Source organism: Euprymna scolopes, chromosome 19, assembly GCF_053919585.1.
Source record: "Euprymna scolopes isolate OS-2025 chromosome 19, ASM5391958v1, whole genome shotgun sequence".
Taxonomy (NCBI): domain Eukaryota; kingdom Metazoa; phylum Mollusca; class Cephalopoda; order Sepiida; family Sepiolidae; genus Euprymna; species Euprymna scolopes.
In genome coordinates, this window is record NC_136500.1 from 106,151,771 (window position 1) to 106,179,270 (window position 27,500).

Consider the following 27,500-nt stretch of genomic DNA (forward strand, 5'->3'; position numbering starts at 1 on the left):
ATTACGCTCTTATTTTTCTAATTTTCTTAACGCTCGAGTACTTCGCTGCAGTTATCTCCCACTAACCACACACACACACACTCAGACACCCGCGTATATATATATATATATATATATATATATATATATATATATATATATATATATATATATATACATACACACACACACACACACACATATATATATATATATATATATATATATATACTGTTCTTTTGGGAAAGAATTTCAACAAAGTGCTTAATTAAAAAGAAAAACCTTTTTTCGAAATAAGAGCTTAATGATTATTTGTTTAATGTGCAGAAGGTCAGAAAAACGTTGGTGCCGTCGGTTTTAACAAGAGTGTAGTTTCAATAAGAGCGGAATATTTTTTACATTTGCATTACAGGAGATCAATATATACCGACGGTACCAATGTTTTTCTGACCTTATGCACATTTAAATAAATTAATATATATATATATATATATATATATATATATATATATATATACACACACCTATTTTTTATATTAATGATTGAAAGAGGAGAAAGAAAAAAAAAGGATATTCTAGCATTATATATAAATCATAAGTCAGCTTTCTTTTAAGTATAAAGTGTCTTCCTTTTTATTTTTGTCCTTCTTAAAATCTCTCAAATCAGCTCTTTTTTTTCGTTTTTCTTTTAATCATGAATATAAAAACATGTTTTTCTTCGCAATTGCGATATTGAAATGTTGTATCATAAAACACACAAACACACACACACACATACACACACGCACAGACACACATATATATATAAATATATATATATATTATATATATATAAGCCTGACGAATTCTCACGAGAATGAAACACGCAATATTTTGTGTAGCTTAACTTACTATCTATCTTTATATATATATATATATATATATATATATATAATTTATTTATATATTTTTATATCATTTATACTACAAACTATTGTACTTGTTATTGAGCACTATTTTATTAACACAAGTTTCATTGGATTAACATCTAGGGCACCACTGCGGCACTGCACTCCAATCCATTTACTCAAACTGAGTCATTCAGAATTGTAACAAAAATGTAAGTGCGTCTGTTTAGAAGGATTTCTTCACTGATTAAGAAAGGAAAGATGAAGTGCAACAGTAGAAAAGGGGACACGGGGCGTTTTAGTGTTAGCGGAGTTATTAAATGTAAATGTTTAGTCAATTTTCAGCTAAATGGACGTTTAGTCAACCTTTGTTTAAAGATTATAGTCATTAGTCGGCGTAGATTCTTGCTTTCGGCAGTTAGTGGTAGAGAGTTGAAGAAAAATGAATGTTCAAACTTTTCAACTAATATTAATTGTAATGAAATTAATTATTAACTGATTACTGCAGTGTTTCGTTACTCGCCACACATATGCAATGCCAACCGGATTGTATCTGCAGAACTACATTAACATCAATCAGTATTTGAAAAGTTCGGAAAATACAAATTACGACGAACAAAACTTGTTAAAGTTAATGTCCCGGTAATGCTCTCTACTCACCCCCTCTTCTCTCTCTCTCTTTTTCACCATTCCTCTCTTTCTCTCTTCCCCCCCTCTCTCTCTCTCTCTCTCTCTCTCTCCCTCTCTTTACCTCCATCCATCGCAATGAATTCGTGTGGGAATTAGTTGTTATAAAGATGTTACTGTAACGATTGCGGCGGCGGCGGTGACGACGGCGACGGAGGCAGTCGTGGTGTGTGCTGAGGTGGGTGGTGTTGGAATGGCAATATTAACAGTATACGATGATGGCGATTATATAGATGGAGGGGGGTTTAAGCACTATCCGTGTTCATAGACATCTTCAACGGAAACATTGAAAGCAGCAGGAGCGGCGCGGCGGTCGTAAGAAGAGTGATAGTAGTAGTGGTGGTAGTCTAATGGGAGTAGTAATTGTTGTTGTACGGTGCAATCAACTCTTTCTTCTTCATTTTGGATATAGACTGCGACTAGCTTACGCCGATTCATACGGACGCAACAACATCAACATTATTTCAACTATCAAGCTTTGTAAAAAAAAAAAAAATTGTCAAGACCATCAACAATGATGATTGTAAGGCCTGTTCTTTTTTATTTCTTTGATTTTTGACTGTTCATAATATTAGTTCATGTCAAGTGTATTGTTTTGTTTTTTTCTTCGCCATTCAATTTTAACCGCCCTTTTTATTTGTTTTTGTTTTTATGTTTATATTTTTACTAAATCGTTGTCGTAATGATCCAAACACGCAATCTTTTTTACTAGACAAATCATTAAGTTTGACATATACTTATCTAAAGTAAACAATATGACGTTCAGAAAAGGTTGTTTTTGAGAGGATATTAAATACATAAAAACTATAAACAAGCGAACAAAATACTAAATGCAACAAGAAAAAGTTTGTAACAATGGCGAGAAGAAAACGAAATGTTTTTCTTCTTAATTTTTATTTTGTCGGATAGAAACGATTCTTTATTAAATGATTACATAAACAAAATGTTAGGTTTAAAAAACGAGTCACGATTGCGCAGACCAACCGCATGTGTAATCTCGAGCACGATGGTAAACGCATGCTCAGGTTATGTTTGATGTGTGTGTGTGTGTGTGTGTGCGCGTGCGCGCACGCGCGTGTGTGTCTGTGTCTGTTTGTATCTGTGTGTGTGTGTGTGTGTCTGTTTGTATCTCTGTGTGTGTCTGTGTGTGTCTGTGTATCTGTTTGTATCTGTGTGTGTGTCTGTCTGTCTGTCTGTGTGTGTAGAGAGAGAGAGGGAGAGGGGGACAGACAGGGAGAGGGATTAGGGGAGAACTTTACTAAACGAACACATTCACGTACAAATGTAACCAACTAATTCCATTTTCCCATTATGGATATTGACTAGAATTAAGTTTTATCGTAACTATTTATACAATATCTCAAAGGAGATTTAAAAAAAAAAAAAAAGAAGTTTTTGGAGGGCATGAATAATATTCAAAAACAGAGGCACCGCTATCTGACCAAACGAAGCATGTGTGCACGTCGGACGCAGACATCTTTATCCGGCCTTTGATTGGACCCTTATCCTCCTACTACTTTCCCCCTCCCTCTGATTTCCTCCCTCTTCTCATCCTCTCATACTTTTTATTCTAAACGTTTCTTTCATGTAATTTAAATATTGTATAAATTTCAAATCACATATTGATCCTAAATCGGACATTATTTCACGATCGCCGATGTTCATTTTAGACAATGTAAATCATTTGAAAATCCTATAATCATGAAATAAATAATAGAAATCGAATATCGGATCGATAACCGTATGGTTGTTGCACACGTTTATTCGATCAATCCGTTGTTGTCAGTGAATAACAACACCTATTCAAAATATTGTTTACATTGACTAAATAACCCGATGGGGGCTGTCTGACTAACACATCTCGTGTTTTGCAATCATTATTTTGAAATCGTTGTTTTGCAATATATCGGTTGAATATTCATGCATTACGTTTGATGAATAAAGAGCAAGTTATAGCGACTAGGCATTTTCTTGGAATTGCGAGAGACATCATTCGATTATCCATCGTCCCAAATAACTTACCACAATTTCACTACATTTGTAAGATGATGATGATGATGATGATGATGATACCACCACCACCACCACCAATAATAATAATAATAATAATAACATTATTATTATTATTATTATTAATATTATTATTATTATTATTATTAACAATAAGTTATACATAATATATTGTTATATGTAACACACACACACACACACACACACACATATATATATATATATATATATATATATATATATATATATATATATATATATATATATACCGATTGCAAACTAATGAAAAAATAATTAAAATCATCACTAGATTGATTATGCGTTACATGAAAATAAAACGTGTAATAACAAACGTAACACATAACCACAATAACGTCGGCATTTTAATGGTATATGCTTAATTTAAATTTCAGAACATGCAACTGTTTCTGTTTTTCATATAAAAACACACACACATATTTCATTTCTTTCATATGGATTTTCATTTAAAAAAATTGTGCAAATTAAAATCAAATATATTTTTTGTCATTTCATTGTGTTTGTTTCCAAAAACTTTGTTCCCCACCGAAAGTTTCTTAAATCAATATGAAAGCAAAATACAATCCAAAAATAAATAGAAAAAGCGTAACGCTAACACATAAAAAAAAATGATACATTTATAGACTCATATGATGATGCCCGTTTTTAAAGGAACAATTTCTGTTTGGCGTAACTTATATCAGTGTTTGCAAATTGCCTATTTCAATGCGAAACATTCTCACAAACGATTTAAATGTAAAACGATCACACACACACACACACACACACACACACACACACACACACACACATATATATATATATATATATATATATATACACACACATATTCCAATATTTGTTTTAAAATATATGGATCCCATATATATATATATTTATATATATATATATATAATATAATATATATATATATATATATATATATATATATATATATATATATATATATACCAGTAGACGGTCCGACGTTGCCCGTTCGTAGAATACGCGTAAATATATTTTCATTTATGTATATTTCGTATTTAAAATTTTAGAACCAATTCTCTATTGATCATTATATTGTACCCAATATATAGTTATTTCAAAAGTAATAAAAGTAATTCAAAAGTAATAACAAAATATAAATTGGGTGGCATCAGTAAGAATCGAAACCAAAACATTTGGCGCCCCAGCTAGAGTCGTTATCGTTTCAGCTATCGTCGGATTTATGAAAAAACTTTTAAATTTAACCAACGAATAAGTTTATATTTATGTATGCGTAGAAGAGCATTTTAAGGCGACTTACGCCTGCCAAGTGCCAATTTATTCCAATTTTCACCCCTTAGTAGCTATTTTTACCTAGTAAAGGCTACATCAAATTTATTCCACATGTTCTAATTTCCTATATTATTAAGTTTGAAGTCTATAGACTAAAAGTTGGCAAAGGAGTTTGGTAGAGACCGTTCCTCAAACAAACAGGCAGACAAGGTTACTTATATATAAAAGCTAACATAATAATATTGGTGCGTTCTGTTGTCGCGATGAGGTAATGCTATAGTTAATCACTCGTGTTTTGAATATTTTCAGTTGGTGACAGTCATTCGCACGCCATATCTTCCTTACATATAGATATCAGCAAGCTGATTAATTTACTTCTACTTTGCTTAAGTTTTGCATTCTGTTTTGTTCATATGATTTGCAATTGTTGTTTTTTTGTAATCAACAATGAATTTGTTATTGGGACATGCAAACACGTTTTTTATTTTAAATTCGAAATCTATCATTAGTCGAGAATTAGAAAAAAATATGAGTTTATTGAAAGACGTTTGTTAGCATGAATCACGAAACATTTTGCAATTCAGAATTTTAAAATTTAAAACAAAAAACCAAAAAAACTGAGAACAAATTCGACTCTTAACAAACATAAAACATTTCCAAATTTGCTTTTCACATTTTTTTTATAAAACCTACTAAAGATAAAAATAATGCTTACCGTCATCTACACTTTGCTAATATTAGATAGACTATCTATCTATCTATCTATCTATCTATCTATCTCTAATCTTGAATTGTTATTATTCGTATAATATCCAAAGATTTACAGGGAAAGTTACTCCTCGGTGCACTGACTTATCATTCCTCTGAACAAAATAAATAAATTAAAGAAAAAACGTGGAATATGGCATTTTCGTATTTCATAAAAACAGTTGCTGAAAATATTGACTGTTTGACTTATTATTTCATCTTCTTTGCTTATTTACACACTATTAGTTTTCACACAGGTGATTGCTCACCTGTAACAACAACCAATGTTGCCTAAAATTCAAGCGCTTACCGTTTTACTTCAGTTGCAGATTACTTTGACTTTTGTTATATTGCTCCTTTAAATTAGACGCTGTTAGTCAGCATAATCTATTTATGTGCATTGGTTTCCCCTCGCGATTTCAACTTTTTTAATCACTTTATATGGTGTCAATCCTCCATTTGATTCCGATTTACTAAGATGTTTTTTTTTTTCAGGATTTTCTGAACTTTTTCAAATAATAATAAATATCGCATTCTTTTTAGGTTTCGTTCTTTGTTTAACTAGTTTTTCTGCTTTGTTGACTTTCACCTTTTGACTGTAGGGATGGCAAAATCTACGATTTGGCAGTTTTCTCCTCTTGTTTATTATTCTAACGTCCGGTTTCCTTGCTTAAATGGGTTTGCCCTCTTTTATGTCAAGGGGATTTTACGATACTGCTGCTGGTGGTTTGTGCCTGAACAATTTGTCCGAAGTTTGAAGTAGAAATATTTAAATAGTTCCAAGTATTAGTTCTATTCATAACGCAGACATGCTCGCCTTTTAGATTCCATTTTCTTCTTAGCATGGACTAATATTATTTCTTTGTTTGTTTGGTCAGAGCGTTTACAGTTTTTCTGATATTATTTTATTATAAACGTCGTAATCATTGCGTTTCATAAGTCGTTTAGATTTTATACCCTCGAATTTTTGCAACCTCTAATCTAAAATACTTTTTTTTTACAGAATATTGCCTGTTTCGAGATTTGGTAATGGTGTAATGTTTCTATGGTATTCAAATTTGTTAATATTGTAATGTTTTATTGTATCCAAATTCCTTCGAATAATTCTCAAGAGTCTAACAGGTTTTGGATTTTAACCGTTTAATATTTTAACGTATAAGAATAAATTTAGCAGTTATTTTGCCTGATACATACATACATACATACATACATACATACATACATAATACATACATACATATATATATATATATATATGTATGTATATATATATACATACACACATATATAAATGCATATATATGCATACATATATATGCACACACATATATGCACACAACATATATAAATGTATATATGTAAAAATGCATATATATACATATATATACAGATACACACATACACACACACGCGCACACACACACATATATAAATATATATGTATATATATATATATATAACTACTTCATTTACTCACATAAAATAAATATACGAAAGTATAAATTTATGCGTAAGCTTTAAGTATTTACTTCAAAAGTGCTCAATACGTAGGTAGAGCTAGTTAGTAATTTATAAAATATATATGGCGATTATGCTACACTGAATATTCCGCATTTCATCCACTCTAGAACTCTTCAGGCTTATGCGCATAAGCCTGAAGAGTCCTAGAGTGGATGAAACGCGGAATATTCAGTGTAGTTTAATCGTCATATATATTTTATAACTTACTATATATATATATATATATATATATATATATATATATATATATATATATATATATATATATATATATACACATTTATTTATGTTTAGGTCAGAAAAAAATGCCGGTCATATTGACTTCAAATTCGATATAAAGGGGGCCAATTAATGGTCGATAATAGCTAATTCTCTTCAGCCTCTGTTTATGTACATGTACACACACCGATATATATATATTTATATATATATTTGTGTGTGTGTTTATATATATTATATATAATGTGTGTGTATATGCATGTATATAAATATATATCTGTGTGTGTATAAAAGCTAAGTGGGAGAGAATCAAGTAGTCAGCGTTTCTTCTATTTAAGCATATTTGCTTAAGTATTATGGGCAATTTTTCTTTGATATCAACTTTCAATAATTATGTGGATTAAATATTTATTTTAGACAACTTAACGAGGAAAATATGTAACGTTGGTATCATTAATAATCACCTAAAAACATTTGGATAAATCTATACTCGATTCAAATAAATATTATTAGTTGTTTTTTATTAGTTTTATATGCAAAGCTTTAATGATCTGTAATTGATTTTTATGCTGATCTACGTTTAGTCTACGTGCGTAGAATTTTCGAAAGTGAATATTGAACATATTTAAATAATATTTTTTCTTAAGTTTATAGAAACTGAAAAGTAGTTTATTTAAAACATCTTCGTTGTTTCAAGTTAACGTTTCTTTTAAATATCAGAAACATTAGTTATTTTATTTGCCGAAACTAACTTTATTAGTAAGTATATGCAAATTGATCAGACTTATTTTATAAAAAATGTAGGTTTCATCAAAAAAATATGAAAATATTTTTTTATCATACTTATTTTTATTAAGAACAGCATAAAAAGATATAGACGTAAAAAGAGACACCCACTTATATATATATATATATATATATATATATATATATATATATATATATATACATACATATATATATATTTCAAGTAGGAAGATGTCTAAATATATACATATATATTTCAGGTAGGAAGATATCTAAAATTTAAGAATAATTGAATTTGAAAAAGGGTCATTTATAGTGCTCAATCAAATTATATTATATATATACATATGACTTGTATTTACATAAAGAAAAAATATAATGTATATATATATATATATATATATATATATATATATATATATATATATATATATATATAAATTCCCGTTCACATACACGTGTCAGGATTTATATATCTATCGATAATCTCCTCTTAATGTCTAATATATATATATATATATATATATATATATATATATATATATATATATATATATATATATATATATATATATATATATATATATATATATATAAAAGTTTGAAGGTACAAAATTTATAAATAGATTTAAATAACATGTGCGGAAATTTCTTGAGAGCTCTTTCGGTATCATATCTTCAGGTAAAAATCGATAGTTTACAAAACAATATTATTGGCAAAATTAAAGAGCACTACGGGTTAATTTGGATGTGCCAAATTTAAGGAAAAAAAAAACGATTAAAAGAAAAACTTAATTTGTAAATACGGCGTTTAAAAGCGATTAAAATTGGGCACAACAAGGGAGAGAGAAGGAAAAAAAAAAAAGAAACAGAAAAAGAAAGAAGAGAAAAAGAGGGAGAAAAGGGGGTTCTCACTCTTTTTTTCCTTCTTATTCTCAATGTATACGAATTGATCGTCTAAACGTGTTGTTCTTTTCTTTTTTATAAGTTTGCATTGTTTAAGATAATATTTTTATCAATTTCATTTCCACAAAAGTAAAATTATAAACGTACTTCTAGAACTGTACTATTTTTTTATGTCTATTGATTTCATTTATTGTTCTCGGTTGCTTTTTCAAATTGGCTTCGTTTCTTTAGCTCGTAAGAACATTCATTCTAATAACAAAACAACAAAAAAAAAAAACAAATCGAAAAAGTTTTTAAATCACAAAACTATAATGAAATAGTAGACTTATGTTAGGCTTATCAATTTATTGCTTAAATTCATCAATGATGCCTTAAAACGCACACTCATAAAATGTCGCAAGTAGAAAATTATTCCTTATATTAAACTATTTGTTTGTTGCGTTATTGTTTATTATTTGTTAAATTATGTGTAGATTTACAATGTATATCATTTGTTGATCCGTGAATGAAATGATTAGAAAACATGTTGTTATAAAGAGTAGAATCTTAAATAATCCCAAATTCGAAATGACGAAAGCGTATCCCGTTTTAATCAAAAATAAATAAATAAGTAAATAAATAAATAAATAAATAATGATAATAATAATAATAATAATAATAATAATAATAATAATAATAATAATAATAATAATAATAATAATCAGAAGAAGAAGAAGAAGAAGAAGAAGTAGAAGAGCATACATTTTAATTTATATCAAAGATTTCTTTATATGCATAGGCATAAATGATGCCTTTTCTAAATTGCTAAGTGACAGGTAAATATTTTCGAATAGTGAATATGTTTTGACAAATGGTTTAATTTCGTTGATAAATATAATAGATATTTTTATCGTTAAATCTACTATTAATATTAAAGTAGAATGTTCGATGTCAACAAATATAAGCCTTTTATAAACTTATTCATGCAATAGTTAATGTACTGAAAGACGAATTTATATAGCTGAATTTCACTTCCTTCTTAAACCCCCTTAAGCTTAAGTATTTCGACATTTTCTAGAATTAAAATCATGGATTTTGATCAAAATAGAATAACAATTCGAGAAATGTTAAGCTCTTGATCTATCTTGATTTTCATCTTAGTAAGTGCACCAAAGTTATGCAAAACGTTTTATTCAGGGAATGAACTGAATATAAGTATGTATAAATATATACGTGTATATATTTATGTATATGTCATATATATAAAATGATTCGAATAAGCTGAGAAAGAGAATGAGAGAGAATAAAAATTCAATTTTAATTAAAACAAAATGAATTAATAATCAAATAACGTAACGAAATTATTTGATGTTTATTAAATGATGTAAAGCATTTTGCAGTAGTTAATTACTAATATTCAAAATGGAGATAATTGAACTGTTTAATTCTTCGTGAGAACGACGCTATTTTGAAAGAGATAAAATTCAACATGGTATTCACAAATAATTAAAAAGAATATGTCTCACCGAGATTATATGCTTCCTGCATCTCTCATAATTTTGAAAAGCGCGGGGTTTAGTTAGTAAGATAAAAAAATAACTTTAATTATTACAATAAACATATTAAGAAAAAGTTATTATATATTATTACAATAAACATATTAAGAAAAAATATTTTCTGAAATAAAAACAATTATCCCATTTTATCGTCACTTCCTCTATTACTCTATTATCATCTCCGAGACTGCGTCCCTTCAAGCTACAGCATTGTCATTTTTAAATCTAATGTCAACAAGTATTTATCAAAGTCCGACTTAATTTAGTTTATTACATTTATTTCATTCAATCCTCTCATAATATTCTTCATCATTACTCTTGTAATGATTACATCTCATCACTTTTACTCTCTTTTAATACTTGACAAATGATGTCTCATTAGTATAAAAAAGATATTTTCATCTAACAAATGATTTCAACTAAAAATAAAGATTTATTAAACCGAAACGATAATGTTAGAAAAAATACTTCTAATTAACAAAATCTGTTCATCAAATTATTTCGATAAACATTGAAAATTCCATTGTTTGAACCAATTATCTGTACAATTCATCCTCAAGATTTTATCTTAAACAACTGTTTTCATTGAAAAACAATAAAACAATACAATCAATAAGCGATAATCAATTAAATCGGCGATTGAAAGAATACAGATTGATGATTAATAAATTGAATGGCATAAAATATAAAATATACAACATTGATTCATGACTTATCTTCTGTTTGTTTCCTATTCTTATTTAGTGTTTCTTTTAGTCACTAATTAAAGCTTGATATGTATTCAATTGGTGTGTTTTCGTTAAACGCGAACCCCGCGAAAACTGAATCAGCAATAATAGTTGAATTGAACTGGAGAGACGGCAATTCTTGATGTATGAACAGACGAATAAAACTATGCAAAATGTAAATGTGATAATATCCGAAAATGAAATGTCCTAAAGCGTTTAATAAGAAAACAAAGTTCATTATTTTCAAACAAAAGGGAAACATTCGTCGCTTATATTATTCCCTATTATTTATTTATTATTTTATTATTTTTCTTATCTATTTCTTGATTATATTTTTTGTTTATTTGTTTGATGTTTATGTGCTTCAATGTTGTTTGTTCCTTTATTTAAAAAGGATGGAAAGTTTGGCATAAGGTATTCTTTTCTTAAGGATTAAAACCAAAATACATTCGCATTTACCTGGATTATTTTTGTAATTCACAGACACACGCGCGCTAGCGCACATGCACGCATACATACATATATGTATCTACACATGTATATACATACATAAATACATATGTATGCATGTATGTATGTATGTACATACATATATATATACATGTATATATATATATATATATATATATATATATATATATATATATTATAAAGAACAGACACTGGTTTCGTCGGTTCAACGACAACTCATCAGTGTGGCTTGACATTGAGATTCAAAACTGTGCTGGAGAAATTATATCGTATTCAAATGAAACTATCCCCTATAATAATTTTACTAGACTGATAATTAAAAAAATATCATTTCGAAAAATATCTCTTTAACGCCAAACTGAAAACAATTATCTATCAGAATGCTCAATCGATAGAGGAAGATTTATGTTTTTTTTTTAATTTTGAGATGAGAATTGATAATTTGTTTTATTTAGATAATTTCTCATTTTTAATGTTATTCTCACAATGTTCGACCGATGTAATCTCCGACTTTCTCTAGGTGTAACTTGTTAAACTCGACATTTTTTGTCGAACTCTGAAATACGTGAGGAATTTCGAATATAGGCCTTTATTCAATCCATGAGAGTAGTATGCTCTCATTCAGTCAGCTAAATCCCAAGTAATTTGGAATTTGTATTTTCTTGTATCGCCCGCACTAAGGATTGAACCTTTAACCCTTATCATTTAAACTGAATTTTACTTAATATTTTATTCGTTTCACCACGTGATGTTGCGACGCTTCGAGGATTCGTAGCCGAATGGAAAAGGGTTTGGTTGCAAGATTACAATAAATATTTAACGGCAAATTTTTCACGGTAAAATACTAAAAAAGAGGCCAAATCGAAAACCAAAGCTAAACTTTGTAAAACAAAAAGCCCCTCCCCCCCTGGACAAGTAGAAAATTGCTTTATTAATGCAATATATCACAAATGGTTATATATAAGATTTTAACTTTGCGCTGTATTGAAGATCTTAACTACCAAATATTTGTGTCTATTTTAAAATATAATTTCTTGTTGTTTTCATAGCAGTGAACCAAGAAATGAAATTCGAATCATATGCTTTTTACATATGGTTTTTCGGAGAAATTAATTTCAGAATTTAAATTATGGGATCAGTTTTGCAAAATCTAATATAAATGTAACGCCCATCTCGGACCGATCGTCTGTTCAAATAGCATTTGAAAAGTATATAACGTGCTTTCTTTTAGTTGCGTGTGTGTGTGTGTGTGTGTGTTTTAGTGTGTGTGTGTGTGCGCGTGCGTGCGCGCGCGCATTTTAGTGTGGGATTAAAAAACAACTCCATTAGCTTACCACTAATAGTAAGTCCAAGCAGATGAATTTCTTCTCAAATCCCTGCCTTAATTTTATCATAAATCTTCAGTTCAAAATGGCACCCAAGAACTGAAATTATGAGATGTCATTCTAACACTACATTGCCAGAAAGTGAGAGATCATTGTAAAAATTAGGCGAAAATGATCCCTCAATCTAAATTCTAAAACAATTGTATATTTTCACACGTTTTTAAAGTGTTAATAGTAGTGTTGGGATAATTAAGTGCAATCGAGAATAAGACAATTGGGGGTATCAAAATTGGAAAAGTTATAGCCTTATTTCCGATTCTCAAAACGATTCTTTTTTTTTTCTTGACAATAACACAAATACTAACACGTTGTATTTATTTATTAGAAGATTGTTTACTTACAACATGAGACTAAGGACCACAGGTTGGGAATCCCATTCCCAAATTTTATATAGACCTGCAAAGTTTAATGTAATTTTTTTAAAGTAATAAATTATGATAAACAAATAAAATATTCTAAAGTCCACTTGCCTACTGCCTTATTAAATCGTTTAAAATGTTAATTTTCTTTTCGTGCCTATTTGTTATACTTCTATATCAGCCTCTCAGAGATTTCATCGTTAATATTCTAAGATTTGCAATGCTGGGCCCAGTTTTACTTATTTATTTTTCTGGTGCTGCTTTGACTTTGTTCGTTGTCTGGTCTCTCAAATAACGTTTTGTTGTATTTTTCAGTTTTAGCAGAAGTTAAAAATATAGATGAAAATCTTACAATGAGTTTATCAAAATTTTGAATGCAATACATGAGGGGAAACAATTTAGGACTACAATAAATTTTAGAACTTAAATTTAAAAGGCAATTCTATCAAAAACATGAGGTGCTATGTTTTAAAGATATTATGCGTGAACACACTGAACCCCCCCCCCAAAAAAAAAAAACAATTATTATAGAATTACGAGTAGGGGAATAGTTAGTATCACTTATTATTTGAATGTAGAATGATCTCCACTTCCGGCCATTTTAAATTTGTAGAGAAGATAACTAAACTTTTACCACGAACCGTACGTTCGACCGGCTGATTTAAAGTTAGTAGTAGGAAGGAGGCGTGTTTTTATGACTTATAACAATGATATTTTATTTTATAACAATGATATTTTATTTCATAACAATGATATTTTATTTCATAACAATGATATTTTATTTTATAACAATGACATTTTATTTTATAACAATGATATTTTATTTCATAACAATGATATTTTATTTTATAACAATGATATTTTATTTCATAACAATGATATTTTATTTTATAACAATGACATTTTATTTTATAACAATGATATTTTATTTTATAACAATGACATTTTATTTTATAACAATGATATTTTATTTAATAACAATGACATTTTATTTTATAACAATGACATTTTATTTTATAACAATGATATTTTATTTTATAACAATGATATTTTATTTTATAACAATGACATTTTATTTTATAACAATGATATTTTATACTAAACATCAGGAACATGACTGAGATTTAAAAGAAACAAAATTGGTTGCACGTCCTTAAAACGCTATCTGGTCCCAAAATAATATCAGTTTACGTTATATTTATATGTGTGATTAATTTTTTGTTGTTTTATTTTATTTGTACCGCTAAATTGTTTAGTCTGTTTACATGTGATTAAAGAATCACATCTTTCTTCTTTGATGACCTAGCATAGTGTGCAGAGGTGTAACACTTACTTACTATGAATTTATAATTGCGAATTGGTGAAACAAAAACAAGCACTGATAATTTCATAAGAATACAGCATTTACCAAATCACCGGAAAAATGTTAAAAAATGAAATTACAACATTTTTGTCAAGAAAAAGAAATATTCATAAACATTTATTGGCAAAGATAAAAAAAAATAAATATAAAACGATTTCTGTGAGAATTGAGGATAGGGAATCAGCTTCACGCTTAAAGTAAACGTAAAATCTTGCATTTCCGAAACATTTTTACGTTTAAAAGCAGTTAATTTTTTCTATGAGAAATAAACTCTGTTTATTTTGGAGGATGACTATTTTTAAAGCAATCACGCTTTTACAACCATTGTCTTACGGACTTGGGGTTAGCAATAAAAAAGTGAGCATCGCTAAAACGTTCAGATGAGTCAAAATAATAATTATTTGATGTTAAATTCATATACGAAACTGATCTCCAGCTCTAAATTCTAAAATATTTTTTTTATTTTCCGCCAAGGGTTTTAACATATTTACATGTAATCACCTAAAAATTTGAATCTAGTGCTTTACGAGGGGTACGTAGTTTAAGATGTTAATCTACAGATTATCATTATCATTATCATTATCATTATTATTATTATTATTATTATTATTATTATTATTATTATTATTGCTATTATTATTATTATTATTATTATTATTATTATTGTTATTATTATTATTATTGTTATTATTATTGTTGGTATTATTATTATTATTATTATTATTATTATTGTTGGTATTATTATTATTATTGTTATTATTATTGTTATTATTATTATTATTATTATTGCTATTATTATTATTATTATTATTATTATTATTATTATTGTTATTATTATTATTATTATTATTATTATTATTGTTATTATTATTATTATTATTATTATTATTATTATTATTATTATTATTATTGTTGGTATTATTATTATTATTGTTATTATTATTGTTATTATTATTATTATTATTATTATTATTATTATTGTTGGTATTATTATTATTATTGTTATTATTATTATTATTATTATTGTTATTATTATTATTATTATTATTATTATTATTATTGTTGGTATTATTATTATTATTGTTATTATTATTGTTATTATTATTATTATTATTATTATTATTATTATTATTGTTATTATTATTATTATTATTATTATTATTATTGTTGGTATTATTATTATTATTGTTATTATTATTGTTATTATTATTATTATTATTATTATTATTATTGTTGGTATTATTATTATTATTGTTATTATTATTGTTATTATTATTATTATTATTATTATTATTATTATTATTATAATAATAATAATAATAATAATAATAATAATAATAATAATATAGCATTTGTTTTTTTTTTTTTCAAATCAAATCTTTATAATGAGTATAAAACATGTAAACTATTTCCTAAGTACAATTTGTACGTTTATAAAAATATATGGCTTATTTAGAGATTTATTAAATGACTTACAGCTGAAATGTAGGAGCCACTGGATACGTTATAATTAAAGTTTGATGCAAGGAACTCGTTTATATTTTAAACTGTCATGGCCGATTTTTTCACACTTGGTGAAAGAAAATAATTTCAGTATTTTTTTTTTTTTAGACTTTGCCTAATAATACCACTAACCACACGTCACTAATAACGTCAGAATATTCCCAGCATAGAAATACAAAACTGCATAATATATACTCTTATTTAAAAAAAGAACTTTATTTTGGAGATTGCAGTCGTTGACCCTTTCCATCTCTATTTTTTATTTTATTTTCCTCTAGTTGCCACTCCCATTTGGAGATTGGCCTGCTTGTTTTCAGGCTTTCAAAGCAATCCTGAAAATAATAAGCAGACTATACTTAAAATGGGTCGGAAGGGGTTTACTAACCTGCCTCTTATTTAAATTTATTTGTTTCTTTTTTATTGTTTGCACAAGTCATTTTTAAATATAAAGTTAATTCTAAAACATTTTACATATTCTATGAAGGATAGAGTGAATATAATATTCAGATGATGAATTATTTTCAAGTAAGTTTAGAAAAATTCCAAGACAAACGCGATATGATTATTTAATCCTCAAGCAATTTTGGCCTCATTTTTTATTTCAATTTATTGTCAATTTTTGTTGCAAATAAAAAGATTAACATTTTAAGTACACATAATTTGAATCCACTTTCATGAAAACATTTGAAATACACGGAAATTGTAATCAAAATGAAACAATAACAAATAATTACTACTTAACTTTGAATTAATTACTCTTTACAAATATAATTTATAATTCATTTCTATTTGTTACCTTGAAACGAAACAATTCTACCTCTTTTTCCAATAATGTCTCTTACATCATATCTTTATGAGTTAATAACATAATTAGAAATCCTACACGTGATAAGATTGTATTCCACATTGGTAAATTAATATCTGACTTTCATTGATTAATGAAAAATGTTCATGTTTTTATGTTTACATACTACACACTAACTACCCGAGACTGAGATTGAAATTGACCAGTTAAATATGTTTTATCTTTCTTGTAGTCCCGTGTTCTTATTAAATCCAATTCAAGGATCCATCTAGTTTTAGTGTAATAACTTATTGCTGTTACTTGAGACAAAATCACCATTGTTCGTATAAGCATGCGTACATCTATGACGAGTGAAACTTGTGTTTCGAGTACTATTTTGAATATTTGGTCAGGATTTATTTATAGGATCTTCATGTCAGATTGCCAACGCTCTGAACATAGAGATCTTGGAGATCCGAGGATAGTGTAGGCATTTAAATTGTATCCACGTGTGAGATTGCATGTGTGGATGAAAAGATAACAGAATGTAAAAGTTAAAAAAAGAAAACATGGATGAAACATATATAAAAAATATGGAGGGATCGATATGTTGCCTATAAGTTATTACGGATTCTTCGAGAGAACAGCTATAGCACAAGAAAAAAACAAGGTATTTATAAAGATATACATGGATATTAACAAAGATGAAATGTCGAAGGCCACGATGAAGACGTTATGTGAGAGTAGGAGGTAAACAAACACTGAGATGAAGACGAGGAAGATAGAGAAAGTTTGTTGAACTGGTAAGAAAATTGATGTAAGGCCTTCATATTTAGCATTTCACCCCCTTCTTCTTCAATGTCTCTTCCACAACAACTATTCTATAAGAACACATGCATCTCTTTTTCTCTCCCTCTCTCTGTCTATTTATCTATCTTTCCCCTCTGCCCTCTCTCTCTCTCTCTCTCTATGTATATGTATATGAATGCATATATATATATATAAATACATACATATATATATATGTATGTATGTATGTATATATATATATATATATATATATATATATATATATATATATGTATATAATTGTTTTATAGATTGGTTTCCTAGATGCAAATCCAATGAAACCGACGTGATTATTAAAGAGTGTTCAACAGAAGACAGAGTAGGTATATGGTCTGTTTATTATGCAAACATTATTGGTTACATATGTGCATACATGTTTCGGTGACTTCCTTCTTTGGTCTGACGAGGTAGGTCTCTTTTAATAGGAACTCCACAGAAACATATATGTACATATGTAACCAATAATCTGTATCTAATGAACACACACACACACACACACACACACACCCACACACACACACACACACACACACACATATATATATATATATATATATATATATATATATATATATATATATAACAAACTTCTGTCGGTTGTGACATTTTTGCTACAAATGCATGCTATTTAAGTTGACCCCCTCGTCTAGACAAGTGTCTGACCTTTATCGACAACAGGAAAATCTAAAACAAAATGTTTTATTTTGTCTCATTGAATTCCGCACAAAGCTGTTTCCCCCGCCCCTCCCATTTTATATTTCTTTATTTTTTCCCCGATCTCCCTTTTCCCAACTGCATTCAAATTTTTAAATTGATTCCCCGATTTAAGAGACATATTTTGAAGAATGTAAGCTGCTTACCGGAACACCATATCAATTAAAGACTTATACGCATATATTAAAGTGTGTAGATAGTCGACACTGCGCGGCGACTATTAATTAAATATCCCCAAACCTCGATCTACATGATAGGCACTCTAAAGATATTAAACACTTATATAAAGTGCGATTTTCCCCGATATGATTGACCGGTATAGATTTATTACTAAAATGCACAGAAACATATTCTTTCGCTAGTCATTTTCCCATAAAGTTAATATCTACCATGAAACCAAACTAATTTAAGAACCGTTTATTGTTTCCACTATTGGATCCAATGCTCAATATTTTATTTGTTTTTATCTTATTACAGGAAATATGAGCGACGTTTTATTTTCGCACCACATTACAGCCTAGTCGTTTTCTTAGTTACGAAACATAAGTTTCGCTTCATATGGATGTCCACTAAAAAGGTCGTTAAATCTTAAAAAGATCCTTCATTTGTAATGCATGAGATCGAGCGCATGTCTAGCATCCGATAGGATGACCCATTTCCAGTTAGACATATGATTTATATTTATTTTTTCAAGAGGTTCATGTATAGTATATTTACTTTAATTAATTTAAAGAAAATACCAAATATTTAACCGTGTGTTTCACAATAATTAATGTGATATAAATGAAAGCCAGACGCAAACACACTTTATATACGATCTCCATATAAAACCGTTAGTTATTTTTTACGCGTAGACCTTTCCATACATCTGTTTCTGCAATACTGTTTAGATGCAATTGCAACCTTGCCGCATAAATGAATGTGAAAATTCATCCCCAACTCTAAAATAAATAAAGTTAACTATAGGCCTTTTGTTTTTTTTTGTTTTTTTTTGTTTTTTTTTTTTGCTTTAAGTTATCAGAAGCGATAGTAATAAATTATGCGTGCAAAATGAAATTACTAAATTCTATAGAATTTATACGAATAATTTAGTCACATATCTAGATTAATATCGAATTCAGACACTGAGGAACTATCTGTTTTTAGTTATTTTTGACAGAGGATATAAACTAATAATCTATATGTACAGACATATGTATTACAAGTTGCTGGGTATATTCCATATAAATAGCAATTTATCTTGTTATAAATAATATATCGATTAAATAGAACGTGATGTAAAGTTACCCCAAAGTTTGACATTTTCTAGTCGCAGTTGAATCTATATGAACCCTGTTTTTTAGGGGATGGGGTACCTGTAGGATTTTGTAAGTTTAAAAATTGTTTTTCTCCTTCCAATATGGACGCTAATTAAAGTAAAATAAACAGATTTACAGCATAAGATGTAACCATTTATGTTATTTTCATTTATTTTTTTATTGTTTTAATTATTATTTACTTATTAACACTTTCGCAAAACTGATTAACTGTGATTGCTCGCTTGCAAGAACAAGTGACAGCCATCTATTCAGATTATTATTTACTCAGTAGGAGTTTCACATTGACCATCATCAAAGATTTCTCCTCGAGAACAACCTGTAGTATAAATGGAGTCTGAGTGATAACAAATTACCCAAGATTTCCAGATATTTCACTTCTTTCGATAACTTTTGCAAATAAAATTATGTTATCGCACCAACCATTTTCCATTGATTTCACTGGCCTTCGCTAAAATTTGAGTGGCACTAAACCGCTCCACGGTCCCAGTTCTCCACGCACACATCCAGTGGAAGTTTGGTTAGCGCTTTCTTTCCTCAGACTTTCCATCCTATTTGGCACTTTACGACTAATTGATGTAGTGCAAGTTGATGTCGACATTTTTCTTTTTTTTTTTGGGGGGGGGTTAATTTACAAGTATTATTATTATTATTATTATTATTATTATTATTATTATTATTATTATTATTATTATTATTATTATCATAATTATTATTATTATTATTATTATTTATTATTATTATTATTATTTTATTATTATTATTATTTATTATTATTATTATTTTATCATTATCATTATTATTATTTATTATCATTATTATTATTTATTATTATTATTAATTATTATTATTATTTATTATTATTATTTATTCTTCTTCTTCTTATTATTATTATTTATTATTATTATTTTTATTATTATTATTATTTATTATTATTATTATTTATTATTATTATTTTTATTATTATTATTTTTATTATTATTTATTATTATTATTATGATTTATTATTATTATTATTATTTATTATTATTATTATTTTTATTATTATTATTTATTATTATTATTATTTATTATTATTATTATTATTTTTATTATTATTATTTATTATTATTATTTATTATTATTATTATTTATTATTATTATTATTATTTATTATTATTATTTATTATTATTATTATTTATTATTATTATTATTTATTATTATTATTATTATTTATTATTATTATTTATTATTATTATTATTATTTATTATTATTATTTATTATTATTATTATTATTATTATTTATTATTATTATTATTTATTATTATTATTATTATTTATTATTATTATTATTATTATTTATTATTATTATTATTATTTTTATTATTATTATTTATTATTATTATTTATTATTATTATTATTTATTATTATTATTATTATTTATTATTATTATTATTATTTATTATTATTATTATTATTATTTATTATTATTATTATTTATTATTATTATTATTATTTATTATTATTATTATTATTTATTATTATTATTATTTTTTATTATTATTATTATTTATTATTATTATTATTATTTATTATTATTATTATTATTATTTTATGATTTCTCATTAAGTTCTATTTAATCGATTTTATATGATACAAATTTCAGTGAGTGTGATATGACAGGACATTTTTGCTTGGTGTATTCAGTCTGTATTTTAATAACTCGTAAAATCTTTTCAATTCGGACCTTATGCATATTATATAAAACTTTATGCATATTATATAAAACTTTATGCATATTATATAAAACTTTATGCATATTATATAAAACTTTATGCATATTATATAAAACTTTATGCATATTATGTAAAACCTATGCATATTATATAAAACTTTATGCATATTATATAAAACTTTATGCATATTATATAAAACTTTATGCATATTATATAAAACTTTATGCATATTATGTAAAACCTATGCATATTATATAAAACTTTATGCATATTATATAAAACTTTATGCATATTATATAAAACTTTATGCATATTATATAAAACTTTATGCATATTAAATAAAACCTTATGCATATTATATAAAACTTTATGCATATTATATAAAACTTTATGCATATTATATAAAACTTTATGCATATTATATAAAACCTTATGCATATTATATAAAACTTTATGCATATTATATAAAACTTTATGCATATTATGTAAAACCTATGCATATTATATAAAACTTTATGCATATTATATAAAACTAGCGGAACCCTTGAAAATTCTACAGTTGTGTTCTTTATCTTCCGTATATTGTTGGCCTGCTAAAAAAGTATCTTTATTCTATGGATGTCTGGGCAAAACACAGATTACACAACATTATTTTACCATGTATGGACAGAACATGTACTACACTTTTATCATAAGGCAAAAAAGTCTATTTAGTTTGAGTTTAATGTTTCATACATAAGCTCACTTAGATGAAATGTAAAAATGTACTTTTTTTACATTTTTCAGCGATCAGTCGATTCCACATTAAAAAAAAGTCAAACTTGATAACGTACGCAAAAATGCTTCAGTCTATTATTATTGAATAGATGTAGCATGCATTAAGTATGAAGTTTATGTTTCTCGTAGACACAAACATATAAACATATCAAAAGTATGTATACACAAACATATCAAAAGTATGTATACACAAACATATCAAAAGTATGTATACACAAACATATCAAAAGTATGTATACACAAACATATCAAAAGTATGTATACACAAACATATCAAAAGTATATATACACAAACAAGGTTCGTATGCATAAATGTATAAATTCCACTGATATTTCTTAACATGTATAGAGTGGCGATGCTTGAGCTTATCGCCCTCAATCTATTCTACAAAGAGACGAGGCCTTCGAAACAATTCAACGTGTTAACTTTTTGAATCACAAAAAAATCAAAAATGTTTTCAGCATTTATTCGTAAACTAGAAGAAAAACCCGACGTTGCCCGTGATTGAATGAGGATGAAAATATTCCACTCTCATATACGTTATTGAAATAAGTGAAATTACCTATTTTTTATCAAATGGATTGATTGCTTCGTCTACTGTGCCGGGAGAAAGCTTTTACTTGCCTCAACAAAATGACTTAGTCCACAATACATTGTAGTTTTCATTACATTATCGAAAACCTACTGTTGATTTTATAAAATCATTTGTAAATAATGGTTTCACTTTAAGTTGAAATGTAAAATCAAGCATCATGGGTCATTTGTGCTCTAAACAGAAGCATTCATTCTGAATGGGCCCCTCTCGAAGAACATACAGTTGAGTTTATAGGGTGGGCGTTTCTGCTTGTACGGTGATAAAACTTCTAAAATTCACTAGTAGTGTTAGGTTGTATAGAAGTGTTCACTTTCGTAAAAATCAGAGTTTCATTCATCAATTGGATTTTACTCAGATTTATTCGATTCTTATAATTCATCACTATCAGATGCATTCCCATACAAATAAGAACACCCCAAGACACGCCAAGTACTTTAGTGTGGAATTTCATAAACATCGGGCCAGCCGTTTCCGAATTCATAAGAAGTGCTCTCTCTCTCTCTCTTTCTCTCTCTCTCACACACACAGACAAAATTCATTTTATATAATAGCAGATGATATGTTTTGCAATCAATACAGGCCCTGTATTTTACATCGTAGCGAGCTTTAATTTTGGGGGAAGTAAAAAATCGGTGTAGATTAAGGGACAAAGTATTATTTTTTAAGAATATTTTTGTAACTGTAAAAAAGCTTATCTATGATACATTTGCCGACAACATGTAAAACAAAAATGGAAATAAGTAAACAAATAAAAATAAAAAATAAAACTATGTGGGCCTCCAGAGCGCTGGTAAAACCTCTTCCTCATTAATCAAGCTGTAGTCCAATCCGGTCGATAATTTTGAGTTAGTGTGCGACAAATCTCTCTCCCCCCCCCCCGTTTTCCTATTTCTCTTACTTGCTGTTTGTAAATAAACAAGCAGCTCGAACAGTGTAAAAGCAGTGGGCGAGTGTCTATTGACATGGATATTTGTTGAGGTCGTTTGCGAGCATCGATCTCATCGGTTGGTAGGAAGAACTGCTGACTATCAACGCCATAGTTGAGGGTCCTATCCCCGGCTAGGGAAAGGTACTAGTCTAGCAGTACTGATGATCTACAGAAACATTACTGTATGTGCATGAATATATATATATATATATATATATATATATATATATATATATATATATATATATATATATATACGCCCTTAACAAATTTAGTAAAGTTCAAATCCGGCTTCAAAATCTAGTTCATGATTCCTCTTTCTTCTCCCTGCAACCTCTTTTTTACAGAAGAGACGCTGGAGCCTGTTTATTTTATCATTATTTTCATGACAAGTGATCGGATGATCCCGCCCTGCCAAACTTTCATTAAAAGCACTTGTCTAGTTACAACCACTACCAACAACTTCCCCTACTCTCTATCAGCGCCTAAATCTAAGCACATTCCATGAACAAAGCTTCTTTCCTAGAATTGCTCTCTTGTGGAACTTTGTTTTCCTGACCTGATTCTCTGATGACTATGACACGGTCGTCTTCAATTCAAATGTAAACAAGTTCTTGGTGTCTCGCCCCTAATATAATAAAATTCTACCTAATTTACACCCCCTACTGATCACTATACTGTCGTCTCAGCGAATATTTTACACTAATTAATATACTCAGGTGACCTTCGAGCATTGATAAACGGTAACTTCCATGTTATATATATATATATATATATATATATATATATATATATATATGCTAGCAGGCTCCAGTATTGCCCGATCGTAAAATACACTTAAATATGTTTTGATTAATGCAGATTTCGTACATATTATTATGTTATATTGGGCCTAATATATAATAATGATTTAAAAAGTAAAGAAGAAGAAAAAAAAATGACCACTACATAGAATCGAAACCAAAACGTTTAACTAACGATTTATTTTTTCTTGTGATGATAATCCCTGAGCTATGAAGACATGTTTGCTGCAAGGCTAAAAATCAAAGAATGAACCAATGGCTATTACGTTACGCATGCATATTCGTAATGCCGTCGTTCGACCTTCACCTGGGAAATTCGATATTTTAATATTTTCACACTTTTTCCGTGGCTCAAATATAATTTATGCTCAAATATAATTTTCCGCATGGGTTCGAATACCCTATATAAGTTTCATGTCTGTAGATCAAAAACTGACAGAGGAGTTTGGTAGGCAAAATTTTTTGAACAAATATATATACGGATACATAAATATCTATAGAAAGAGGTTTCTGTTTTTACGCAAATATTATGCAAGTATAAATCATTTAGAATATCTGCATGACTATAATTACTCGTAATAGTTAACAAAAAATGATCATTCCATAGAAAACCGAAAAAACTAATAGGGAATTAATTAAAATGAATGTGTAAAAGAATATGCAAATTAGTTAGATCTTTTGCAGATGAAGGCAATTCTACGACCCGTGTATAACAAAGTTCTATTTTCTTTTTAAATAAATAGAAACACGAGTTTATATATGTAGATATATTTCATTCGAGTGTGTGAACTATAACTTTTACTATATACAACGAAAACTTACACTGAATTAATTAAAATATTATTTAAATAAATCGGTTAGTGTGCATAAAAATACAATATTTGTTTTATGAAAACATTGCAGAATGTTCATTGAATGCGAATCAGTAATATGGGTATGTAACAGTTTTTATCAAAATTATTTACGGAAATAAAAAAAATCGCGCTATTTTAGATATCAGATGATGATGATTATGATGATTATATCGAATATCGAATGATTTTTTAGTTATAATTTCTTAACAGATAGGTACCAGTTGATAAAGTTTCACATGAAATCATATAGAACAAATAGTGTTAGTGATTATGAAGAAATAGATCACGGAAGTCTAGATTAGTCTCTCCCCCCTCACTTTCTATATATCTCTCTCTCACTTTTTTTGTCAATACCTGACAATGTTATAAGTTATTGATGATTATGAAGCATTAATTGACTAATACGTTAGGTCTAAAAAATTTAATCAAGTTTTCCTAGCTAAGAAATAGAACAATATATATATATATATATATACATATATATATATATATATATATATATATATATATATATATATATATATATATATATATATACACACACACACACATTGGGAAATAGTACAACAAATATTAAAAAAAATAATTATTGAATGTCTTCATGTCGGTCCACCACGATTTCTAAAAGCGTATTTTTAATCTATATAAACAGAAAAAAATTAGATAAACACCAGCTATGATTATTTATATATATTACACGAAAATATATATACATATATATATATATATATATATATATATATATATATATTAATATATATACACACACACATATATATATATATATTAATATATATGCATATGTTTGTGTGTATTCTTGTAATCTCTATTCCTTTTAAGAATAGTAAAATAAAAAAAAAAGATTCACCACATCTTCGATGATGACGGTAGTTCATCTATATAAATATAGTGGGTATAACTGCATATATATATATATATATATATATATATATATATATATATATATATATATATATATAATAAAAATTTCTGCAATCTTGCTTCAGTGTGATAACATTAAATTTTTTTTTTTAAATATGTAAACTTTAATTCAATTAGAAATTTGATTTTACATTTGATTTTAAATCGATATTAAAATGAACACTTCTCGCTAAAAGTGGCGTCACATTTTTTGAAAAAGAAAGATAACATATATGATGTTATACACACCCCGAAACATAAATGTTCAATCTTAACAATTTAATCAAGTTTTTTTTCAATAAATCGAAGAGATAACTGATAGAGTTAATATGACATATGATTATAGATGATTACTTTTAGTAATGTTAATCCATGTTGTTGAACAACTTACTTTGTGGTAAACGATTTTTGTTTTATTTGTTACAACTTCATTTACGGGAACCGTGGCAAAATACTACTTTTTTCGTCCTCGTTTAACCCTGATGACACATCCTCCTTTATTATGCAATAACTGCTGCTTATTTAGATCTGTTTAATTACTTCGGCTACCTTCCCGCTTTTCTGTTTTTTAATGTAGTTTTTTTTAATATATTTTATAATTATACGGCACAGTGTATTCATTTTAATTATGATTTAAGAATTAAAATCTTGACATTAAGACGCCTCTTTAATCATTTGTTGGACTAAAATCCAACGTCTTATTAACGATAGAAAAAGCAATAATATTTTTAAAAAAAGCGAAATAATTTGCTTTGTTATTTACAAATAGAAATCTATTTAATCGTTTTTTAACAAGTATTGTTTTAAGTTTAATATTGCTCACATCTACAAATATTTTCTGCTGAACGCACTCTGAGTGAAAAGTGTTCCGCTTGTATGTATACATATATGTGTGTG

At 27.2% G+C, this 27,500-nt stretch overlaps 1 protein-coding gene across 9 annotated transcripts in view; it reads left to right on the forward strand.

Moving 5' to 3' along the window:
• Positions 1 to 27,500, forward strand: part of LOC145239867 (AT-rich interactive domain-containing protein 3C-like) — a 420,808-nt gene that overhangs the window by 60,231 nt on the left and 333,077 nt on the right. For 2 of the 9 annotated variants that reach the window (XM_080103445.1, XM_080103442.1), the window contains exon 1: positions 1,686 to 2,076. The exons of 6 other annotated variants lie outside the window; for them this stretch is intronic. Coding sequence is in view for 2 of the 3 variants with exons in the window: in XM_080103442.1 (XP_079959568.1) it covers positions 2,068 to 2,076 (9 nt within the window). In the remaining variant the exon portion in view is untranslated. Of the gene's footprint in view, positions 1 to 1,683; positions 2,077 to 27,500 lie in introns of those variants that run through there. One more of the 9 variants, XM_080103447.1, reaches the window with a different exon arrangement.